Source organism: Macaca nemestrina, chromosome 20 (assembly GCF_043159975.1).
Source record: "Macaca nemestrina isolate mMacNem1 chromosome 20, mMacNem.hap1, whole genome shotgun sequence".
In the NCBI taxonomy this organism is placed as follows: Eukaryota; Metazoa; Chordata; class Mammalia; order Primates; family Cercopithecidae; genus Macaca; species Macaca nemestrina.
The window spans coordinates 42,436,342-42,459,878 of record NC_092144.1 but is presented as its reverse complement, the minus strand read 5'-3'; the positions used below and the strand labels follow the sequence as shown (position 1 = coordinate 42,459,878).

The window sequence follows — 23,537 nt, the reverse complement described above, 5'->3', positions numbered from 1 at the left end:
TCAGGTCTATTTTTTTTTCTTTTTTTCTTTTTTTTTTTTTTTTTGAGATGGAGTTTCACTCTGTCACCCAGGCAGGAGTGCAGTGACACGGTCCTGGCTCACCACAGCCTCTGCCTCCCAGGTTCAAGTGATGTGCCTCAGGCATGCGCCACCATGCCTGGCTAATTTTGTGTTTTTAGTAAATTAGCTTCATGTTGGTCTCGAACTCTAGACCTCTGGTTATCTGCCCGCTTTGGCCTCCCAAAGTGCTGAGATTACAGGCGTGAACCACCATGCCCAGCCTCAAGTCTATTATAAAATCATGTCTCTCACTTTTTTCTTTCTTTTCTTTTCTTCTTCTTCTTTTTTTTTTTTTCCTGACAGGGTGTTGCTGTATCATCCAGGCTGAAGTGCGGTGGCATGATCATAGCTCACTGTAGCCTCAACCTCCCTGGCTCCAGCAATCCTCCTATCTCAACCTCATGAGTAGCTGGGACAACAAGCATGAGTCACAAAGCCTGGCTAATTTTTAAATTTTTTTGTAGAGGCAGGGTCTCACTATGTTGCCCAGTCTGGTCTCGAACTCTTTGGGCCCAAGCCTCAGCCTTCCACAGTGCTGGGATTACAGGCATGAACCACCGCACCCAGCTTTCCCTGGCTTCTCACTGTATTTTCTTCTTTCTCATTATGTTACTGTGTTTAAACAGGTACAGCTCTGTAAGATTACTATAAATTACTTTCTCAACTTATAAGGAATGGAAATGCAACTTCTTTTCCCCAGATTTTTATGCTCTTCCTACTGAAAATCTTGGAAGAATTATTGTGCTCTGGCCTGTAGTTAAATGCAGAGTAATGTAATTTCTAGACTGCTGCATCCTGATAGAGATTCCTTTTCTGCGACTGCCCCTGTACCCCATAGTACTAAAACTCACAGGAAAATCTGTTCTTGGCCATGAAGAAAAGCAGCTGGAAGACCGGGAGTGGTGGCTCACGCCTGTAATCACAGCACTTTGGGAGGCCGAGGCGGGTGGATCACCTGAGGTTGGCAGTTCGAGACCAGCCTGACCAACATGGAGAAACCCCATCTCTACTAAAAATACAAAATTAGCCAAGTGCAGTGGCACATGCCTGTAATCCCAGCTACTTGAGAGGCTAAGGCAGGAGAATGACTTGAACCGAGAGGCGGAGGTTGCGGTGAACTGAGATCGCGCCATTGTACTCTAGCCTGGGCAACAAGAGTAAAAAAACTCCATCTCAAAAAAAAAAAAAAAAAAAGAAAGAAAAGCAGCTGGAAACAAACTAGAGAAAGCCTTTCTCCAGGGCCATTGAAAGGCCCAAAATGAAAGGTCTTGGCACTATGTGGAAGAGGAGAGTGAGTACACAGTGAGGCATTGTCACTTCTTATCTCTGCCTCTTCATCCTTTGGGAATGCTAATGCCCCAAAATGAATTTAGCTCTATTGTTTTTACTCAAGAGCTGTAGGAGAAGTTTCTTATTCACAGTAACCTCCAGGCTGGACAGGGCCTCGGAGTTCATTGTGTCCTGGTTTATGGTCCCTATTGATGCTGGGCTTCCTGGAGGCTCCGGCAGAGAAAGAAGGATAATTTTTTTTTTTTTTTTTTAACCCGGAAGCTCCTTGCAGTCTTCTCTCTGCAAGGAGCAGGGATCTGCTCTTTGATGAATGAGCAGCATTCATCTTAGCAAGGGCTAATTTCATGGTAGACACTTGTGTGCATCCTTTATGAGCACACATGTGGATGAGGAAGCCTGCTGATGGGCTGAGTCCACCAGGCACAGCCTGGGTCATGTGGGATCAGCAGCTCCAGCTCTGTTGGTACTGATACCACCCCTCCGGCTGTTTAGATCCATCCCCTTGAAGCCTTGAGTCAGTTTCCAGGTGGAGAGGGAGGGAGGCGGAGGAGAGTAAAGGCTGGTGATGCCAACCCCATTCCTGATTCCCCATCATGATCTAAATAAATCAGTGTTTTTTTTTTTTTTTTTTGAGACGGAGTCTCAAGCTGTTGCCCAGGCTGGAGTGCAGTGGCGCGATCTCGGCTCACTGCAAGCTCCGCCTCCCGGGTTCCCGCCATTCTCCTGCCTCAGCCTCCTGAGTAGCTGGGACTACAGGCGCCCGCCACCGCGCCCGGCTAATTTTTTGTATTTTTAGTAGAGACGGGGTTTCACTGTGGTCTCGATCTCCTGACCTTGTGATCCGCCCGCCTCGGCCTCCCAAAGTGCTGGGATTACAGGCTTGAGCCACCGCGCCCGGCCTTTTTTTTTTTTTTTTAAGATGACAGAATCTGGCTCTGTCGCCCAGGCTGGAGTGCAGTGGCACTGTCGTAGCTTACTGTAATCTTGACCTCCTGGGCTCAAGTGATCCTCCTGCCTCAGCTTCCCGAGTAGCTGGGACTACAGGTGTGATTAAAAATCGCCACACCTGGCTGGTTTTTTTTTTTTTTCCTTGTAGAGATGGGGTCTTACTGTGTTGCCTATGCTGGTCTTGAACTCCTGGCCTCAAGCGATCCTCCCTTCTCAGTGGTGGACTAGTACAGATGTGAACCACTGCACCCAGCCCTAAGCCAGGTCTTGAAGGCCAGGCTGGATCCAGGCTGACTGTGGCCTTGGAGAGGGTCTGCCCAGCTGCATGGTATCCGCCATCAGCCTCGAGGGCCTGCCTGACCAACAGTCCTCAACTGTGGGATCCTGGCTGGGAGGTGTCCCCTGGCAGAAACAGAATTTTCAGGGTGACTCAGAGGAGAGACAACGTGATGACCTGTAACACTGTAAATGTCCCTTGTTTCCTGGGGCTATTTGGATGGTTGCCACGACACCACCTGATGGTACTGGGCATTGGCTTTGGCCTGATCAACACTTCCTCCTTTGGCTCAGGTACCAGAGTCCCGTGACACAAAGGCTGCATTGGAGGTAGCCAGTCGAACTGGACACAGTTGAACTGCAGGTACTGCTCAGCCAGAGGCTGGGTGTTTGGCAGAGCAGCAGTAATGGGTGCCAGGTGAGGACAAGGTCCCCCACTTAGAGCACCAGGGACGGAGACACCAGGTAAATGATGCGAGTCCCTTGGGGCTGCCCATTGAGACCCTCGGAATTGCCTATGGCCAGGTTTCCATTTGATTGTAACAAGAGAAAAGGGGACCAGCACGGTAGCTCACTCCTGTAATCCCAGCACTTTGGGAGTCCGAGGCAGGAGGATCATTTGAGTTCAGGAGTTGGAGACCAGCCTGGACAACATGGTGAAACCCCATTTCTACTAAAAATGCAAAATTAGCTGGGCGTGGTGCTGTGTGCCTGTAATCCCAGCTACTCGGGAGGCTGAGGCAGGAGAATCACTTGAACCTGGGAGGTGGGGGTTGCAGTGAGCCAAGATTGTGCCCCTGCACTCCAGCCTGCTGGGTAACAGAGCAAGATTATGTCAAAAAAAGAAAAAAGGGCAGATGGTCAAAAACAAGGCTGGATGCAGTGGCTCACGTCTGTAATCCCAGCACTTTAGGAGGCCAGGGTGGGCAGATCACATGAGCTCAGGAGTTCAAGACCAGCCTGGGCTGCGTTGACAAAACTCTGTCTCTACAAAAAATACAATAAAATTAGCCAGGTGCGATGGTGTGGACCTGTAGTCCCAGCTTCTTGGGAGGCTGAGGTGGGAGGATTGCTTGAGCCCCGGGATGATGTTGAGGCTGCAGTGAACAGAGATCGTGCCATTGCACTCCAGCCTGGGCAACAGAGTGAGATCCTGTGTCAGAAATAAAAACAAGAGACCAGGCACAGTGGCTCACACCTGTAATCCCAGCACTTTGTGAGGCTGAGGTGGGCAGATCACCTGAGGTCAGGAACTCAAGACCAGCCTGGCAAACATGGTGAAACCACGTCTCTACTAAAAAATACAAAAATTAACTGAGTGTCTGGGTGCAATGGCTCAGGCCTGTAATCCCAGCACTTTGGGAGGCCAAGGCAGGCGGATCACAAGGTCAGGAGTTCAAGACTAGCCTGACCAACATGGTGAAACCCCATCTCTACTAAAAATACAGAAATTAACAAGGCATGGTGGCACATGCCTGTAATCCCAGCTACTCGGGAGGCTGAGGCAGGAGAATGGCGTGAACCCGGGAGGCGGAGGTTGTAGTGAGCCGAGATCCAGCCACTGCACTCCAGCCTGGGCGACAGAGCGAGACTTGGTCTAAAAAAAGTTATTCAGCATATTGAAAAATAACTGTTATTGGCACACAGTAGGGGTTTATAGAGATTTCTGGAACAGACTGAAGGGAGCTTGTAACTAAATATTATGGCTGTGTTGATTCATATTGAGCCCCCCTCCACCCCCCTGTGAATGGATTGGGATTCCTGGGGGAGGCAGCTGGGCCCCAACCTCCAGCCCTGACACCTGGCAGAGATCCTGGAAGGGCAGGAGGGCTGTTGACAAGTACTGAATTCATGTTTTTATTTTTATGGACATGGACAAGCTAGATTCTTTCCACCCAGCCTGCCCTGAATCTCCAGTGTGGTGAAAAGTTAAATTAGATGTATGTGTGTATTGCAGGGTAAGGCACGCTCTTTTCTGTGTTTTCTCATTGGTCGCTCTGGCTGGCTTACAAACAAGCAATTCTGTTTTCCAGAGTTTGGTGGTTGAGTGAGGGATTGTGTAACCAGGAAGGAGTGAGAAAGGCAGAGAAAATAATCTTTGCTGGAGAAGCAGCTAAAAACACCTGCCTTCCTGTATCCCGTGGGACGGTCTGTCTAGCTGGGAGCTGGCCCAGCCCTACTGTGTCCTCTCTCACTTAGTTTGACGCCTGAATCTTTAGATCCCAAGCTTGCACGTTGCCCTAAATTTGCTGGAAACACCGCTGCATGTGCGAGCTTTATCTTTGGCTGTGCGGAAGAAGGGCCCGTACTGTTGCTTATGGTGGAGGGAAAGCAGGCGCCAGGCACAGCCCAGAATGGAGGGGGGCCCCCAGAGGGGAAGAAAAACCGCCCTGTTCCAGGAGTAGCTTGACCACCCTTTCCTTTCTTTCTAATTAAGTGCCTGCCTCCAGTTCTATTTATTTTTTAAACTTAACACAAATTTATTTTTCATAGTTCTAGAGGCTAGAAATCCAAGATCAAGGTATGGTCAGTTTTTGGTAAGGGCTCTCCTTCTGACTTTAATTCTTTTTTTTTTTTTTGAGACAGGGTTTCACTCTGTCACCCAGGCTGAAGGGCAGTGGCGAGTTCTTGGCTCACTGCAACCTCTGCCTCCCGAGTAACTGGGACTATAGGCACACGCCACCATGCCTGGCTAATTTTTATATTTTTTGCTAGAGACGGGGTTGCACCACGTTGGCCAGTCTGGTCTCAAACTACTGACCTCAAGTGCTCCGCCCACCTCAGCCTCCCAAAGTGCCATGATTATACAAGCGAGCTGCCATGCCGGGCCTCTTTCCGATTTTAACCAGCCACTTTCTCACTTTGTAAGAAACTTGTAACAGTGGCAGAAATGTCACTGTAGCTGTGATCTGTCTGTTAACTTACAGATTTCACCTAGGATAACATTCTGAGGCTTTTCTCTGGGTACACATTTAGTCGTTACACCACATTATTTAGGTATTTTCTGAGCTCAAGAACAGTAGTTACAAGCGAGGTGAGTCCGCATTTCTGCACTCGAAGCTTTCCGATAGGTATGTATGTGCCACACTAATATAAACGGTTGCTGTACATGTTCAGAGAAACTTCTCTAGTAACGAACTGTAGAAATGATCCCTGGAAGTACAGTCTTCCTGCTTGTAGGCTTTGTCTAGGTACTGCTCTTAAATGCTTGTCTTACAGGTGAACAATCTGACTGTACATTAAGGCATGTAAGTGACACGTAAAGAGAGTTTTCACTGTAGGCCGGGTGCGGTGGCTCACACCTGTAGTCCCAGCACTTTGGGAGGGAGAGGAGGATGGATCATTTAAGTCCAGGAGTTTGACACCAGCCTGGCCAACATGGCGAAACCCTGTCTCTACTAAAAATACAAAAATCAGCCGGGCATGGTGGCGTGCACCTGTCATCCCAGCTACTCAGGTGGCTAAGACAGGAGAATCGCTTGAGTCCAGGAGGCGGAGGTTGCAGTGAGTTGAGATCATGCCACTGCACTCCAGCTTGGGTGACAGAGTGAGACTCTGTCTCAAAGGAAAGAAAAGAGTTTTCACTCTAGGTAAACTTATTTGAGTTAGTACTTTTTTAGTTGCAGGTGCCAGAAAATTTAATCCAAAATAGCTTCGGCAGATAAACACACTGTAGTACGTTTCTCCAATAGAATTCTACCCCACAATAAAGAAGGAACAAGGCCGGGCGCGGTGGCTCAAGCCTGTAATCCCAGCACTTTGGGAGGCCGAGACGGGCGGATCACGAGGTCAGGAGATCGAGACCATCCTGGCTAACACGGTGAAACCCCGTCTCTACTAAAAAATACAAAAAATTAGCCGGGCGCGGTGGTGGGCGCCTGTAGTCCCAGCTACTCGGGAGGCTGAGGCAGGAGAATGGCGTGAACCCGAGAGGAGGAGCTTGCAGTGAGCTGATATCCGGCCACTGCACTCCAGCCCGGGCGACAGAGCGAGACTCTGTCTCAAAAAAAAAAAAAAAAAAAAAAAAAAAAAAAAAAAAAAAAAAAAAGAAGGAACAAACCAATTAGCCGGGCATGGTGGCGGGTGCCTGCAATTCTAGCTACTCGGGAGGCTGAGGCAGGAGAATCGCTTGAGCCTGGGAGGTGGAGTTTGCAGTGAGCCGAGATCACGCCACTGCACTCCAGCCTGGGCAACAAGACCAAAACTCTGTCTCAAAAAAAAAAAAGAACAAACTACTGGTAAATGAAACAGCATGGGTGAATCTCAAAACGTGGTATTGAGCAAAATAAACCGGACACAAGAGACTACATCCTATCTGATGACATTTATATAGTTCAAAAGCAGACAAAAATATGTGGTGATAGAAATCAGAGTCTTGGTTGCCTGGGGATGATGGAAATGGAAATGTTCTGGGTTCTGTATTTTGATAGGAGTGATGGTTACACAGGTTTATACGTTTGTTCAAACTCTTTGAACTATGTACTTAAAATATGTGTGTTTTATTGTATGTGAATTGCACCTCAATGCAAAAAATGGCTTAGGCAAAGAAGGGAATGAATTGGTTGCTGTAAATGAAAAGTACAGAGGGGGGGTGTCTTCAGGCCTGGCTTGATCCAGGGCTCAGATGACATCGCCAAAGCTGCTTCTCAGCCCAGCCCACCTGGGGTTGGTTCCATGTCTAGAGAGGCACTCTTCTGCTGGTGGTAAGGTGGCTGCACCTGCTCAGTGTCACAGCCTCCCAGGTTCAAGGCCAATGAGGACCTCTTCCTCATGGGTTTCGATTGACCCTTGTCTTCAGGCTTTGGTTTTCCAGCTGGCCAGGCAGAAGTCAGATGTTCTTCCCCTTGGAAAGGATGTTGGGGGAGCATGGATTTACACACACCCTTACCCCTGGCCAGGCCATCATGAGCTATGAGGTGGGAGAGTGGGCTGGCGTTACTGTTCCCCCAAAAGATGTGGGGTGATGGTGGGCAGCCATCACCCATGAAGGGGTGTCTGGGGGTTGCATGCATTCCCACAGCTCACACTGCCTCACTGTTCATCCTGGAGCAGCAGGAAGGACGGGGTCTTAAATCCCACCCTGACTTTTACTGCCTGCCTGTAGGATCTCAGGTTGCTCCTATAACCTCCTTGCTGCAGAACCATGGGATCTGGGATACTGTACCAGGGTCCACATAAGCCGTCTACCCCAGGAGTTGCCTGTGAAGCTGGTGATGACATGGGGGTTCACGCAGCACTTGCTTTTCTTGGACGTTGACTGTCTGCCCACTCTTCAGGTTTTGGGATTGACGGAAATGTCGGAACCTTAGCGTGGGAAGGGAGTAGACTCTGTGGGGGAGAAAGTCTCACTTCACTGTAGAACTTGTCAACAGCAGCCCCTGAGGTCAGGAGAGCTCAGTTGGTCCCACAGGTGTGAGAGGTTTAGCACCCCACCCCCCCCACCCCACCCCCACCCCCACCCCCACCCCCGTCCCTGGTGCAAACCCTCACTCCGGTTTCAAAGCAGCTCTGTGTTCTATTGAGAACCAATCCCTGTCTCTGGTGGCAGAGGCTGTTCTGGAAGCTGTTCAGGGCTAAGGGCTCGTTATTAGACAAGATAGGGGATGGGGTGAGGAATGTATGGGTGGGGATGGTGGACCCGCCACCTTGTCCCCTACAGAGCAGCCCCTGGCAGGGGCTAGTAGATGGCTAATAGTTTCTGGTGATGCTAGGGATTCTTCCTGGCAGTCTTGTCCAGATTGACCTCTCAGGGAAGTTTCCGCACAAAAACCCCCTTGTGTGTTTCTTGTGTTCCCCAGCAGGGCCCAACATTCCTACCTGTCAGGAATAAGTAATGTGGTTTCGGGTCCAATTACTCAGTCAAATCTAACCCTAAGTGTTCCTATGCCTTATCTAGAAACTTGACCACATATCTGTGGGCTGGTTAGGGCGTAGTGATTCCAGGCCAGCAGAAGCTGGGGAAAGTATACGAACAGAAAAAAACGTTCTTGTCCGTAGTCTGGAACGGCTGCTTATCTGAGCTCTGGGAACGTACATAAAGGAATTATTCAAGCTTCCCTGTCAGATGAAACATAGCAGTGGTGATCCAGGTAATTCAGAGTCAAACTGAATCATCGTCATTTTTGGAAGTGGAAAGGAAAAAGATGAACAGTTATTTTAGTTCTTTAATATTAAATTATAATAGCGTAACTTTAAAGTTTTCTTTTCTTTTCTTTTTTTTTTTTTTTTTGAGATGGAGTCTTGCTCTGTTGCCCAGGCTGGAGTACAGTGCAGTGGCATGATCTTGGCTAACTGCAACCTCCGCCTCTCGGGTTTAAGCAATTCTGCCACCTCAGCCTCTCCAGTAGCTGGGATTACAGGTGCGTGCCAGCATGCCTGGCTAAGTTTTTTGTATTTTTAGTAGGGACGGGGTTTCACCATGCTGGCCAGGCTATTCTCGAACTCCTGGCCTTAGGTGATCCACCCGCCTTGGCCTCCCAAAGTGCTGGAATTACAGGCGTGAGCTACCACACCCGGCCAAAGATATTTTAATCTTAAATCTGAAAAAAGACAAAATTGGTAACCATTTAATGCTTTAAACGATATTAATTTTAAAATCCATTCCAGGGCTGGGTGCCATGTCTCACGCCTGTAATCCCAGCACTTTGGGAGGCCGAGGCGGGTGGATCACCTGAGGTCAGGAGTTCAAGACCAGCCTGGCCAACATGGTGAAACCCCGTCTCTACTAAAAATAGAAAAACTAGCTGGGCGTGGTGGCGGGTGCCTATAATTCCAGCTACTCAGCAGGATGAGGGAAGATAATCACTTGAACCCAGGAGGCAGAGGCTGTAGTGAGCTGAGATTGCACCACTGCTCTCCAGCCCGGCAACAGAAGCCAACTCAGATTCTGAATATCTGTGCAATTTGAACTGGGGGAAAGCGTCCTTGAGAGATAGGGAAAATTAGGTTATGGGGCTATGTCGGGGACAGGTGGTGGTGACCTGCTGGGAAATGAGAATGAGAAGTCTTTTATTTTTATTATTATTTTAACATTTTTATCATTCTTTGTAGAGACAGAGTCTCACTCTGTTATCCAGGCTGGAGTGCAGTGGCGCAATTGTAGCGCACCACAGCCTCAAACTCCTGGCCTCGAGCGATCCTCTGGCCTCAGCCTCTCAAAGTGCTTGGGATTACAGGCGTGAGCTGCCATGACCATTCTGGCCAAGAATGAGAAATCTTTCTGAAAGGAGAATACTGGGATTCCTGAGGAGGTTTCCGCTATAGATAACTCACATCTCCCTCCCTGGGGTCCAGGCCATGGGTGTGGCTTGGGCAGAGGTTGGGGAGGCCAGGTATGTGCAGGCCTGAGATGTGACTCATCGAGAGAGAAAGGGCAGTCTCTTCACCGCGTAATACTGCCTGCCACACCGCTCCCAGGGAGTAACCGCAGTGGGCAGGGCCTAGAGATAAGCATCAAAGAGGAATGTGGTCCTAACTCAGGTCCTGGGGCTTCTACCTGTCTAGGGTGGGAAGAACACCATTAAGTTAAAATGCAATAAACTTTTAGCATGAAACATTGTAATCCAAATACCCCAGGGCACAATGGTTGGAGAACACAGACAATTTGTTGAAAAAGAAATTAAAGTGTTAAGATTATATGGAAAAACCTTTACATTCACTGTTGTAATAAATATACACGTTAGAAAAATGAGCTGTCTATTTTTGCATGTCAACCTGGCAGAGATTAAAAATCATAACTTTCAACTAGACATAAAAAGAAAACCCAGTTTAAAACTGGGCAAAGGAGGGCCGGACGTGGTGGCTCACGCCTGTAAGACCAGCACTTTGGGAGGCCAAGGTAGGCAGATCACTTGAGGTCAGGAGTTCAAGACCAGCCTGGCAAAAAATGGTGAAACCCTGTCTCTACCAAAAATTATAACAATTAGCCGGACATGGTGGCATGCACCTGTAGTCCCAGCTGCTCAGGAGGCTGAGGCAGGAGAATCACCTGAACCCAGGAGGTGAAGGTTGCAGTGAGCCGAGATCACACCACTGCAGCAGTCCAGCCTGAGTGACAGACTGAGACCCTGTTTCAAAACAAACAAAAAATGTGCAAAGGATCTGAATTGATACTTCTTCGAAGAAGATAGACCGTTGGCCAATAAGTTCATGAAAAGATATTCAACACCATTAACTGTCAGGGAGTCATAATTCGAAACCACAGTGCGAGACAGCACACACATAAGATAGCTGTAATAAAAAAGACAGACCAGCACCTGTATTGGTGAGATGTAGATGGATTGGAACTCTCATGCTGTTAGTTGGATTGTAAAATTGTATAACCACTTTGAAGAGTCTGATAGTTCCTCAAATCATTAACATAGAATAAGTCATATGATCTAGACCGGGCACAGTGGCTCACGCCTGTAATCCCAGCACTTTGGGAAGCCAAGGCGGGCGGATCACTTGAGGTCAGGAGTTTGAGACCAGCCTGGCCAACATGGTGAAACCCCCCTCTCTACTAAAAATACAAAAATTAGCTGGTCATGGTGGTGCATGCCTGTAGTCCCAACTACTCGGGAGGCTGAAGTAGGAGAATCGCTCGAACCCGGGAGACAGAGGTTGAAATGAGCCAAGATCGAGCCACTACACTCAAGCCTGGACGACAGAGCAAGTCTCTGTCTCAAAAAAAAAAACAATAATCAAAACAAAACAACAAAAAAATCCCATCTGATCTAGAACTTTTATTTCTACATTTAAGAGAAACAAAAGCATATGTCCATATAAAACCTTCTACGCACATAAACAGCCTTATTCGTAATAGTCAAAAAGTGAAAACACTCCCCATACCCATCATATGATGAATGGATAAAGTACACAAGTGTGGTGTATCTATATAATGAAATCTTATTCAGGGACAAAGAGACGAAGTTCTGATACATGCTACAACCTGGTCAAACCTTGAGAACATTATGGCAAGTGAAAGAAGCCAGATGCAAAGGCCACATATTATATGATTCCGTTTATATGAAATAATCTTGAATAAGCAAACCTGTAAAGACAGAAAGTAGATTTGGGGTTGCCTAGGGCTGGGGTTAAGGGGAAAAGGAAATGGGGAGTGATGCTAATGGCTACTTTCTTTCTTTTTAGGGTGATGAAAATGTTCTAAAATCAGATAGTGGTTGGTAGGTGTGGTGGCTCATGCCTGTAATCCCAGCACTTTGGGAGGCTGAGGTAGGCGGATCACTTGAGATCAGGAGTTCAGGACCAGCCTGGCCAACATGGCGAAACCCCATCTTTACAAAAAATACAAAAATTAGCTGGGTATGGTGGTGGGCATCTGTAATCCCAGCTGCTTGGGAGGCTGAGGCAGGAGAATCACTTGAACCTGGGAGGCAGAGGTTGCAGTGAGCTGAGATCGTGCCACTGCACTGCAGCCTGGATGACAGAGCAAGACACCATCTCAAGAAACAAAACAAAACAAAACAAAAATCAGATAGCGTTGATGGTTCTGTAACTCCTGAATATACTAAAAACAATGAATTGCTTATTTTAAAAGGGGAAAATGTATGGTATGTGGATTATATCTCCATAAAGCTGTTATTAAACAAAAAAGTAGGTCAGGCGCAGTGGCTCACACCTGCCATCCCAGCCCTTTGGGAGGCTGAGGCAGGTGGATCACTTGAAGTCAGAAGTTCAAGACCAGCCTGGGCAACATGGCGAAACCCTGTGTCTACTAAAAATAGAAAAATTGCCTGGACATGGTGACATGCACCTGTAGTCCCAGCTACTTGGGAAGCTGAGGCATGAAAATCACCTGAACCAAGGAGTTGGAGATTGCAGTGAACCAAGATTGCACCACTGCACTGCGTCCTAGGCGGCAAAGTGGGACTCCGTCTCAAAAAAAAAAAAAAAAAAATTGTAGATACTCAGTAACAGTGAGGGGGAAAACAGTCACAAGGGTGTGTGTGCCTTTCTGTCCTGAAGGATGATTGGGCTGGTCCATGGGTAGCCCTAAAGAGGTTTGATCTTGTAACTCTGCCCCAGAGATAGGTCTTTAATTAATTAATTAAATTTTTTTTTTTTTTTTTTGAGACGGAGTCTCGCTGTGTCGCCCAGGCTGGAGTGCAGTGGCCGGATCTCAGCTCACGGCAAGCTCCGCCTCCCGGGTTTATGCCATTCTCCTGCCTCAGCCTCCCGAGTAGCTGGGACTACAGGCGCCCGCCACCTCGCTCAGCTAGTTTTTTGTATTTTTTTTAGTAGAGACAGGGTTTCACCGGATTAGCCAGGATGGTCTCGATCTCCTGACCTCATGATCCACCCGTCTCGGCCTCCCAGAGTGCTGGGATTACAGGCTTGAGCCACCGCGCCTGGCCCTTAATTAATTTTTGAGACAGTGTCTCACTTTGGTTGCTGAGGCTGGAGTACAGTGTTGCAATCTCGGCTCACCGCAGCCTTCACCACCCAGGTTCAAGCGATTCTCATGCCTCAGCCTCCTGAGTAGCTGGGATTACAGACGCCCACCACCACACCTGGCTAATTTTTTGTATTTTTAGTAGAAACAGGGTTTCACCATGTTGGCCAGGCTGGTCTCGAACTCCTGACTTCAGGTGATCCACCCGCCTTGGCCTGCCAAAGTTCTGGGATTATAGGCGTGAACCACAGTGCCTAGCTGAGACCTTGTCTCTAAAATAAATTAAATAAATAAAATAGAAGGAAAGATCAATTCACAGTGGCTGTTTTGCAATTGTGTTATGAGCGACTTTTCTTTATACTTTTCAGTATTTTCTACATAGATGCTTTGTTTTCAGAAAAGATTATTTTTGAAGTTAAACATTTTCCATTATATTAAACCCTGTCATCATTTTTAGAGTGGCCGACCTCTGAAGGGGCATCTCTTATTTTTCCTCAGGGCTGTAATCCCCTTGCACAAACCGGCCGGAGTAAATTGCAGAACCAAAGAGCTGCTTTGAATCAGCAGATCCTGAAAGCCGTGCGGATGAGGACCGGAGCGGAAAACCTTCTCAAGTAGGTGTCTTCTGGTTTCCCTGCCTCTCCTGAGTCCTAGCCATCTGTTCCCTAAACTCCCAGGCCAGGCTCTTGGTTTCAGCTTTGGGTTTCCTCCTCATTTCTGGCATCTGGAGCCGTCTCTTTCTTGCCTAGAACTTGACTATGTTGAAAACAGATATTTCACCCTGCCTGTTTGTGTGTTTGGGAATTGGGTGGGTGGGAGATAGATGCAGATGGTGTGGCGTTTGGCTTCAATTCAGTCAGCCATCTTGATGGGAAGCCCAATTTTTGTCTTGAGGTTTGTTTTCTGGCTTTCTCTGGGACTTGCCTATTTTCTCCACTGCCTGACACTATGCCTAGTGCAGAATCTGCTTGGTAAATGTTTATTGAATATATGAAGGAAAGAAAAGCAGAAAGGAGGGAGAGGGGACATTTCTATTGCCAGTGTCCACCTTACTAATGAGAGGGCTCAGTACACCCCCGTGCTCTAGGGCACTCATTAGTATGCTGTGGTGGTAAAACAGTTACTTATCCAGCAGAGAACTTGGGGAAGCCTTATCTGCGTCTAGACCTCTATAAACCCTCTCCAGGCAACGAAATGCAGCAAAAGACAAAGTGCCAGCTGCCTTCTGTTTACAAAGAGTGCAGAGTTTCTTTTTCCTTCCGAGTTCTACTGGTGACTCGTTACCCCCGTGCCACCTTTTTGTTTGTTTGTTTGGAGACAGTCTTGCTCTGTCACCCAGGTTGGAGTGCAGTGGCATGATCTCGGCTCACTGCAACCTGTGCCTCCTGGGTTCAAGCGATTCTCCTGCCTCAGCCTCCCGAGTAGCTGGGACCACAGGTGTGCACCACCATGCCTGGCTAATTTTTTGTCTTTTTAGTAGAGACGATGTTTTGCTATGTTGGCCAGCCTGGTCTCAAACTCCTGGCCTCAAGTGATCCATCTGCTTCCACCTCCCAAAGTGCTGGAATTACAGGTGTGAGCCACCGCGCCTGGCCCCGTGCCACCTTTTTTTTTTTTTTTTTTTTCTCTTCAGATGGAGTTTCGCTCTTGTTGCCCAGGCTGGAGTGCATTGGTGCGATCTTGGCTCACACAGCTACCTCTGCCTCCCGGGTTCAAGCAATTCTCCTGCCTCAGCCTCCTGAGTAGCTGGGATTACAGGCATGCGCCACCATGCCCTGCTGTGTATTTTTAGTAGAGATGAGGTTTCTCCATGTTGGTCAGGCTGGTCTCGAACTCCTGACCTCAGGTGATCCACCTGCCTCAACCTCCCAAAGTGTTGGGATTACATGCATGAGCCACCACACCCGGGCTTCATGCCACCTTTTATAATGTGTAGTCGAGGTGGGCACCACACCTGCTGCCCAGGTGAGTGAAACAGATGCCTCCTGGGGCCTCAGGAAGAGACGTGGAGTGCCTTTGGGGACCTAGAACCTGAAAACCCAGCAGAGATGGGGTCTAGCCTGCCTGCTTGAAACTGCAAGTCCCTTGGAGCTTCCTGGGACTTTCAGGGATTCCAGGGGCGAGGGTGCCAAAATGTCTGCGAGGATATTGATCATGGGTGTTCCCAGTGGGTTAAGCTTCATCGTTGGAGGCCTTGGAGGAACCTGGAGCCTTCCTGTAGAGGTTGTTTGGAAAAACAGAATGTTTGCAAAAGAGCCACAAGGCTCTGAGGCTCCCAGCCGCTGGTCACAGACTTGAGTGAACGGCGGGATCACCTCCTCCACATGGGCTTCTCCCCTGAGCACTCAGTCAAGCAGGAGGAGGGGCTCTGATCATGACCTTGGGGGCAGTTCATTTCTGAATGGGTCTGTGTTTACTCCTTAGGAAAGACCTCTGAGATGTTAAGAGGGGAAAAGAAGAGTTCAGGGCAGCACACCCTGAGTGTGTGTGTATGTTTAATGGATGTTGTACATATACAGGCATGGTGGCTCACGCCTGTAATCCCAGAACTTTAGGAAGCCGAGGCAGGTGGATCCTTTGAGGCCAAGGATTGAGACCAGCCTGGCCAATGTGGCGAAACCCCATCTCTACTAAAAATACAAAAATTAGCTGGGTGTAGTGGCGTGTGCCTGTAATCCCCGCTACTTGGGAGGCTGAGGCATGAGAATTGCTTGAACCTGCAAGGCGGAGATTGCAGTGAGTCAAGATTGTGCTACTGTACTCCAGCCTGGGCGACAGAGCAAGACTCTATCTCAAAAGAAAAAAAAAGGATATTGTACATATGCTTTTGTATATGCACAAAAGGACCAAGGTAGAAGCTGTTAGCAGTCAGTTCTTTGGGGCAAGACTGGGGATAGGGGTAGAGGTGACTCAGTTTTCATTTTATTCCTGTCAGTGTTTGAATGTTCTTCTACCAAGTGCATGAGTTATTTTTATTTATTATTGTGAAATACTTCAGAGGTCCAGAAGAGTCATATAAGCAACCCTCTTGAACCACCCACTTCATCAGGGAAAGCAATGCTGCTCCTGCGTTGGGCTTGGTTTAGTTTTGTTTTGAGACAGGGTCTCGCTTGTTGCCCAGGCTGGAGTGCAGTGGTGCAATCACAGCTCACTGTAGCCCCAACCTCCTGGGCTCAAGCAGTCCTCCTAACAGTCTCCTGAGTAGCTGGGACCACAGGCATACACCACCATGCCCGACTAATTTTTATTTTTATTTTTGAGACGGAGTCTTGCTCTATCACCCAGGCTAGAGTGCAGCGGCAGGATCTCGGCTCACTGCAACCTCTGCCTCCCGGGTTCAAGCGATTCTCCTGCCTCAGCCTCCTGAGTAGCTGGGATTATAGGTGCCTGCTACTGTGCCTGGCTCATTTTTGTATTTTTAGTAGAGACGGGGTTTCACCGTCTTGGCCAGGCTGGTCTCGAACTCCTGACCTTGTGATCCACTCGCCTTGGCCTCCCAAAGTGCTGGGATTACAGGCGTGAGCCACTGTGCCTGGCCAACGCCCAACTGATTTTTTAAAAATTATTTGTAGAGACAAGGACTTGCTATGTTGCCAAGATTGTTCTCGAACTAGTGTCCTCAAGTGATCCTCTTGCCTCGGTCTCCCAGAGTGCTGGGATTACAAACATGAACCACTGTGCCTGGCCTGTGTTGCTTTTGTTACTCACGGAATACCTGAGGACTTGAGGTCCTGGGTGGGAAGTTTGTCTGGGAACCTCTTCTCCAGCTCCTTTTGCAACTGGGTGCAAAGGAGGTTGTTACTGGAGGAGTCTGGGAAAAATACTGTAGCATTTTGGCTTTTAAAAAGTCAAGCCGTGTCCCCATCCCAAGACAAGTCTGGACATGGGAATTGTCCGCTCCCATAGCAGAGAGGAATTCATGTCATCTGTGTAACGTGGGCGAGGGCCCCTGATTTTGGGACTCCCTGCCATGTGCTGGGAAGGCTGTGGTGTGTTTTGTGGCCTAGGGTTCTGGTTGGCCCTTAGACAGGCCTGCTCTGTGGCTGAGGGGGCAGATGGGTAGCCTGGACGCTGTGTGGCTTTCCTAGGAGTGGACAACAATTTATCTATTCATAGATTCATTGAGCACCTTCTTTTTTTTTTTTTGAGACGGAGTTTCACTCTTGTTGCCCAGACTGGAGTGCAGTGGTGCAGTCTTAGCTCACTGCAATCTCTGCCTCCCAGGTTCAAGTGATTCTCCTGCCTCAGCCTCCCAAATAGCTGGGACTATAGGCATGTGCAAGCACACCCGGCTAATTGAATTTTTTAAATTTTTAGTAGAGACAGGGTTTCACCATGTTGCCCAGGCTGGTCTCAAACTCTTGGCCTCAAGTGATCCTCCTGCTTTGGCCTCTCAAAGTGCTGAGATTTCAGTAGTGAGCCCCTGTGCCTGGCTATTGAACCACCTGTTAAGTGGCAGGCACAGTTGAGGTGCATGAAGATCAGGCGAGGCCCTGCTTTTATGATTTCTCTTGTTGGGGGATGGGAGGACACCATTATAGGCAAGTAAACAAATCAGATCACCTAGGGGAGCGATGTTTTCTAGGGAATAATGAACTCTGGATGTCATAGAGGTTGGCCCAGGGCGACCAGCCTTAGAGACGAAGGGTGGTCGGAGAGGCCCCTGTGAGCAGGAAACTTGGGAGTTTCTCAGGCAGGAACTAGGGCAATTTTGTGCGCCTTGTTCTCTTTTAACGACACCAGCAGTCACCCTTTCTGAGGCCCGAGCCTGGCTCAAGCTCATTGTTAAACTGGCAGTGGTTTGGTTGGCAGGGGTAGGGGTGGGGGTTGTTAATGATTCTCACAGTGGCCTAAAGGTTCAAAGTGCCTCTTGCTGGAGAATGTTGTCAGAGGAAACCCTGAAGGTATTTATTAATCTGACTCAACAAGCACCAACGGTTTCCCGAAAACAAACAGGGCATTTTGCCAAGCTCTGCTGTGGCCCCTCAGTGTCCCTGGGCAACCCATTACGTGGCTGTCCCCGCGGGCCATGGGTGGTTTCAGTTGTAAATTAGGCTCTGCTTTCCTTTTGTTTGTCTTCTGGTTCCCAGGTGTCCTACCGCAGCACCTAAAGGAAGGTAGAACCGTTGGAATAGGGGTGGGAGATGTTTGGAAATGTCCCCAGAAATGCAGGAATGGAAATGGGGGTGCTGAGCCCTTACCTGAGGGCTGTCGGAGGGTATTGTAGCTAGGCAGGTACTTGAAAAACCAGATTTTGTGATCCTTCAAAGTCTTCCCTTCTCTGATCCATTCGAGCCGGGAGTCCATGAGCTTCCTGGACTTGTGTTAGGAAGCCATCAAATATTTCAAATGCACTTTTTTTCAGGTTTTTGTTTTGTTTTGTTTTGTTTTTTGAGACAGAGTCTCATTCTGTCTCCCAGGATGGAGTACAGTGTTGAGATACCAGCTCACTGTGCAACCTCCACCTCCTGGGTTCAAGCGATTCTTGTGCCTCAGCCTCCCGACTAGCTGGGATTATAGGCATGTGCCACCATGCCTGGCTAGATTTTGTGTTTTCAGTAAGATGGGGTTTCATGGTGTTGGCCAGGCTGGTCTTGAACTCCTGACCTCAGGTGATCCACCTGCCTCGGCCTCCCAAACTGCTGGAATTACAGGCGTGAGCCACCATGCCTGGCCGTACTTTTTCATTTAGTTTCATTTTCAACGAGACTTTTTCATTGTCTCAACCAGAGACAATATTCTATCTTCTTCCAGCTTCCTTCCCTTGAGGAAAGCTAGGGTAGAAACATGATGAAGTTTATGTGAAATTGAGGCAGTCTTTGTGAAATTTAAAGCAGGGCCAGGCGTGGTGGCTCACATCTGTAATCCCAGCATTTTGGGAGGCCGAGGTTGGGTGGATCACGAGGTCAAGAGATCGAGACCATCCTGGCCAACATGGTAAAACCCCCATCTCTACTAAAAATAAAAAAATTAACCGGGTGTGGTGGCACGTGCCCGTAATCCCAGCTACTCGGGAGGCTAGAGGCAGGAGAATCGTTTGAACCTGGGAGGTGGAGGTTGCAGTGAGCCGAGATCGCACCATTGCACTCCAGCCTGGCAACAGAGCGAGTCTCCATCCAAAAAAAAGAAAGAAAAAACAGGTTGCCTAGTTTTAACTAGTTTTAGTTAACTAGTTCTTTGAACAAAGCAGGTCATTTAACCTGTCTGGGCTTCAGGTTCCCCTGTTGTGCTGAGAGTTTTTGGGCTAGATCAGAAATGACCTGCTCCGAAGTTTACAGGGTTCAGGTGGGCTTGATATGAGTGAATGGGGCTGGATTCTGTGCTGTGAGACAATAGGGAATGGTGGGGACTGTGGTGAAGTGCACAGCATATGCCCTCTCTGGATGAGGCAACTGCAGTTTGCCTCATGGAGGGTAGGGCCAGAGTTGCTGTATCTTCTAATTTTTTTTTTCCAGGAGAAGTTAGGAATATATATATATGTGTGTGTATATATGTGTGTGTGTATATATATATATATATATATATTTTAAATCTGATTGTTGGATTTTTTTTTTTTTTTTCTTTTTGAGACAGAGTCTTGCTCTATCACCCAGGCTGGAGTGCAGTGGCGCGATCTCGGCTCACTGCAACCTCCGCCTCCCGGGTTCGTGTGATTCTCCTGCCTCAGCCTCTTGAGTAGCTGGGACTACAAGCACACACCATCACGCCCGGCTAATTTTTGTATTTTTAGTAGAGATGAGGTTTCGCCATGTTGGCCAGGCTGACCTCAAACTCCTGACCTCAAGTGATCTGCCTGCCTCAGCCTCCCAAAGTGCTTGGATTACAGGCATGACCCACTGTGCCTGGCTGATGGTTGAATTTTTAAGTTTGGGGGACTCGTTTCAGAGAGGGGATAGTAACACCCTGAGAGCCAGGTGAGCAAGTCCCTCAGGTCTTCAGTTTAGTTTGTGACCCCTGGACGGGGGTGATGAAATTCTGGGTCAGGAGTGACGTGGAATGGCCTTGACTGTCATGAGAGTGACTTGAGGTTAATGACAGCTCACACTGTCAGTTGTGGGAGGACTGGTGTGTGTCTCTGGTGGGGTTTGCAGGCCCTCCATAGCCTTTAGGGCTGATACCAACTCCAAGGCCCGCCTTCCTCCATCGAGAGGCTGGGAGCAGATGTCCTGCCGGTCTGGCAGCCACCTCAGCAGGGGATGGGACAGTCCTCACTCCAGCCTCCCGAAGCCCTGGCAGAGCGGGATTTGGGATCAGATGGACTAAGGCTAAGCTGCTCTAATAAGGTTGCTGAAGCTGTGGCAAGTCACTGTGTCAATGTGGTGCTTATTCCTGGAAGGACAGCTTCATGAAAAGACTTGGGAGAAAAAAAATTACACTAAAACAAATGGGGACAGAATGCAAAATACATATGTATTATTAAAAAAAAAAAACTTTTTAGGCCAGGCGCGGTGGCTCAAGTCTGTAATCACAGCACTTTGGGAGGCTGAAGCGGGCAAATCGTTTGAGGTCAGGAGTTTGAGGCCGGCCTGGCCAACATGGTTAAACCTTGTCTCTACTAACAATACAAAAATTAGCCATGTTGGCCGGGCGCGGTGGCTCAAGCCTGTAATCCCAGCACTTTGGGAGGCCGAGGCGGGTGGATCACGAGGTCAGGAGATCGAGACCATCCTGGCTGACACGGTGAAACCCCGTCTCTACTAAAAAATACAAAAAAAACTAGCCGGGCGAGGTGGCGGGCGCCTGTAGTCCCAGCTACTTGGGAGGCTGAGGCAGGAGAATTGCGTGAACCCGGGAGGCGGAGCCTGCAGTGAGCTGAGATCCGGCCACTGCACTCCAGCCTGGGCGGCAGAGCAAGACTCCGTCTCAAAAAAAAAAAAAAAAAGGGCCGGGCGTGGTGGCTCACGCCTGTAATCCCAGCACTTTGGGAGGCCGAGGTGGGCGGATCACAAGGTCAGGAGATCGAGACCATGGTGAAACCCCGTCTCTACTAAAAATAGAAAAAATTAGCCGGGTGCAGGGGCGGGCGCCTGTAGTCCCAGCTACTCGGGAGGCTGAGGCAGGAGAATGGCGTGAACCCGGGAGGCGGAGCTTGCAGTGAGCCGAGATTGCACCACTGCACTCCAGCCTGGGCGACAGAGCGAGACTCCGTCTCAAAAAAAAAAAAAAAAAAAAAAAAAAAAAATTAGCCACGCGTGGTGGTACACATCTGTAATCCCAGCTACTCGGGAGGCTGAGGCTGGAGAATCCCCTGAGCCCAGGAGTTCCAGGCTGCAGTGAGCCAAGATTGCGCCGTTGTACTCCAGCCTGAGTGACAGAGTGAGACCTGTCTCTTAACAAAAAGAAAAGAAAATGAGCTGGGTGTGGTGGTGTGCACCTGTAATCCCAGCTACTTGGGAGGCTGAGGCAGGAGAATCACTTGAGTCAGGGGGACGGAGGTTGCAGTGAGCCGAGATCATGCCACTGCACTTCAGCCTGGGTGACAGAGGGAGACTCTGTCTCAATAAATAAATAAATAAATAAATAAATAAAATTTTTATATTTATTCATTTTGAGGTAGGGTCTTGTTGTGTTGTCCAACCTGGAGTTCAGTGGTATGATCACAGCTCACCGCAGCCTCAACCTTCTGGGCTCAAGCTATCCTCCTGCTTTAGCCTCCACAGATGTGTACCACCACACTAGGCTAATTTTTTTTTTTTTTTTTCCCTGAGATGGAGTCTTGCTCTGTTGCCTCCTGGGTTCAAGTGATTTTCCTGCCTCAGCCTCCCTAGTAGCTGGGATTACAGGCATGCACCACTGCCCGGCTAATTTTTTATATTTTTAATAGAGAGGGGGTTCACCATGCTGTCCAGGCTGTTCTCAAACTTCTGGCCTCAAGTGATCCACCCACCTCAGCCTCCCAAAGTGCTGGGATTACAGACATGAGCCACCACACCTGACTGGCATTCAGTCAATTTTAAAAATTTTTTGTGGAGACTGGGTCTCCCTGTGATGCTCAGGCTGGTCTCAAACTCCAGGACTCAAGCAATCCTTGTGCCTAGGTCTCCCAGAGTGCTGCGATTACAGGTGTGAGCCACTGTGCCTATTTATTTTTTGAGAGAAGGTCTTGCTCTGTTGCCCACACTGGAGTGTAGCAGTGCAATCCTAGCCTACTGCAGCCTCAGACTCCTGGGCTCAAGTGATCCTCCTGCCTTAGCCTCCTGAGCAGCTGGGACTATAGGCGTTTACCATCATTCCCAACTAATTTTCATTTTCAGATTTTTTGTAGAGATGGAGGTCTCCCTATATTGCCCAGGTTGGTCTTGAACTCCTGGCCTCAAGTAATCCTCCTGCTTCAGACTCCTAAGATTGTGCCACTGCACTCCAGCCTGGGCGACAGAGCAAGACTCTGTCTCAAAAAAAAAAAAAAAAAAAAAAAGAATTTTCTTAATTACTATATTTTGCAAGAATCAATATTATTATCTTTTTTTTTTTTTTTTTGAGATGGAGTCTAGCTCTGTCCCCAGGCTGGAGTGCAGTGGCATGATCTCGGCTCACTGCAAGCTCCGCCTCCCGGGTTCACATCATTCTTCTGCCTCAGCTTCCCAAGTAGCTGGGACTACAGGCACGCACCACCACGCCCAGCTAATTTTTTTGTATTTTTGGTAGAGACGGGTTTTCACCATGTTAGCCAGGATGGTCTGGATCTCTGACCTTGTGATCCGCCCGCCTCAGGATTATGGGTGTGAGCTACTGCGCCCGGCCAGATATTATTATCTTTAAAGCAAAATTGAGGAATGCCTTTGTTCTCCATGGGATATCTGGACACTCCCAGGTCTGGGTCTGTTTTAGTAAACATTATTAATTTGTTCCCTTTGCTGTAAACATCTAGAGGCTAGGAATGGCTAATTTTCTGAGAATGCAGCCCAACAAGTCTCAGCCTCATTTTCCAGCCCTCACTCAAAACGGAGTCACTTTGCTTCGAACACCTCTGACATACACCTGTGCTAGCAACGAAGCTCAGACTCCAGGGTTGATTTCTGAATCGTGTTTGCACCAAAGGTCAGCATTACAGAAACCAACCCTGAGACCCCGCCTGGCTGCCAACAGTTTTCACAGTGACCAACGTAAAGAGTTCTACATCTTAAGGGCAACTCATTGATTTGTTGGAAATGTATCTAAACCTTTTTTTTTAGGCCAGGTGTGGTGGCTCAAGCCTGTAATCCCAGCACTTTGGGAGGCTGATCCTCAAGAATCACCTGAGGCCAGGAGTTCAAAACCAGCCTGGGCAACATGGTGAAACCCTGTCTCTACTAAAAATACAAAAATTGGCTGGGTGTGGTGTCTCATGCCTGTAATCTCAGCACTTTGGGAGGCAGAGGCAGGTGGATCACTTGAGGTCAGGAGTTCAAGACCAGCCTGGCCGACAGGGTGAAACCCCATCTCTACTAAAAATACAAAATATTAGCTGGGTGTGGTGGCGCACACCTGCAACCCCAGCTACTCGGGAGGCTGAGGCAGGAGAATTGCTTGAACCTGGAGGTGGAGGTTGCAGTGAGCCAAGATCGTACCACTGCACTCCAGCCTGGGTGAC

The 23,537-nt window shown here is 48.6% G+C and overlaps 1 protein-coding gene and 1 pseudogene across 1 annotated transcript in view; one reads left to right on the top strand and one right to left on the bottom strand.

The window, feature by feature from the left end:
• The window catches only part of LOC105495654 (rhophilin Rho GTPase binding protein 2), an 85,465-nt gene that overhangs the window by 5,915 nt on the left and 56,013 nt on the right, over nucleotides 1-23,537 (top strand). The window contains exon 2 of the mRNA XM_071085983.1: nucleotides 13,466-13,581. Within this exon, the coding sequence (XP_070942084.1) occupies nucleotides 13,466-13,581 (116 nt within the window). The remainder of the gene's footprint in view (nucleotides 1-13,465; nucleotides 13,582-23,537) is intronic.
• LOC112429167 (small nucleolar RNA U3) lies at nucleotides 5,656-5,743 on the bottom strand (annotated as a pseudogene).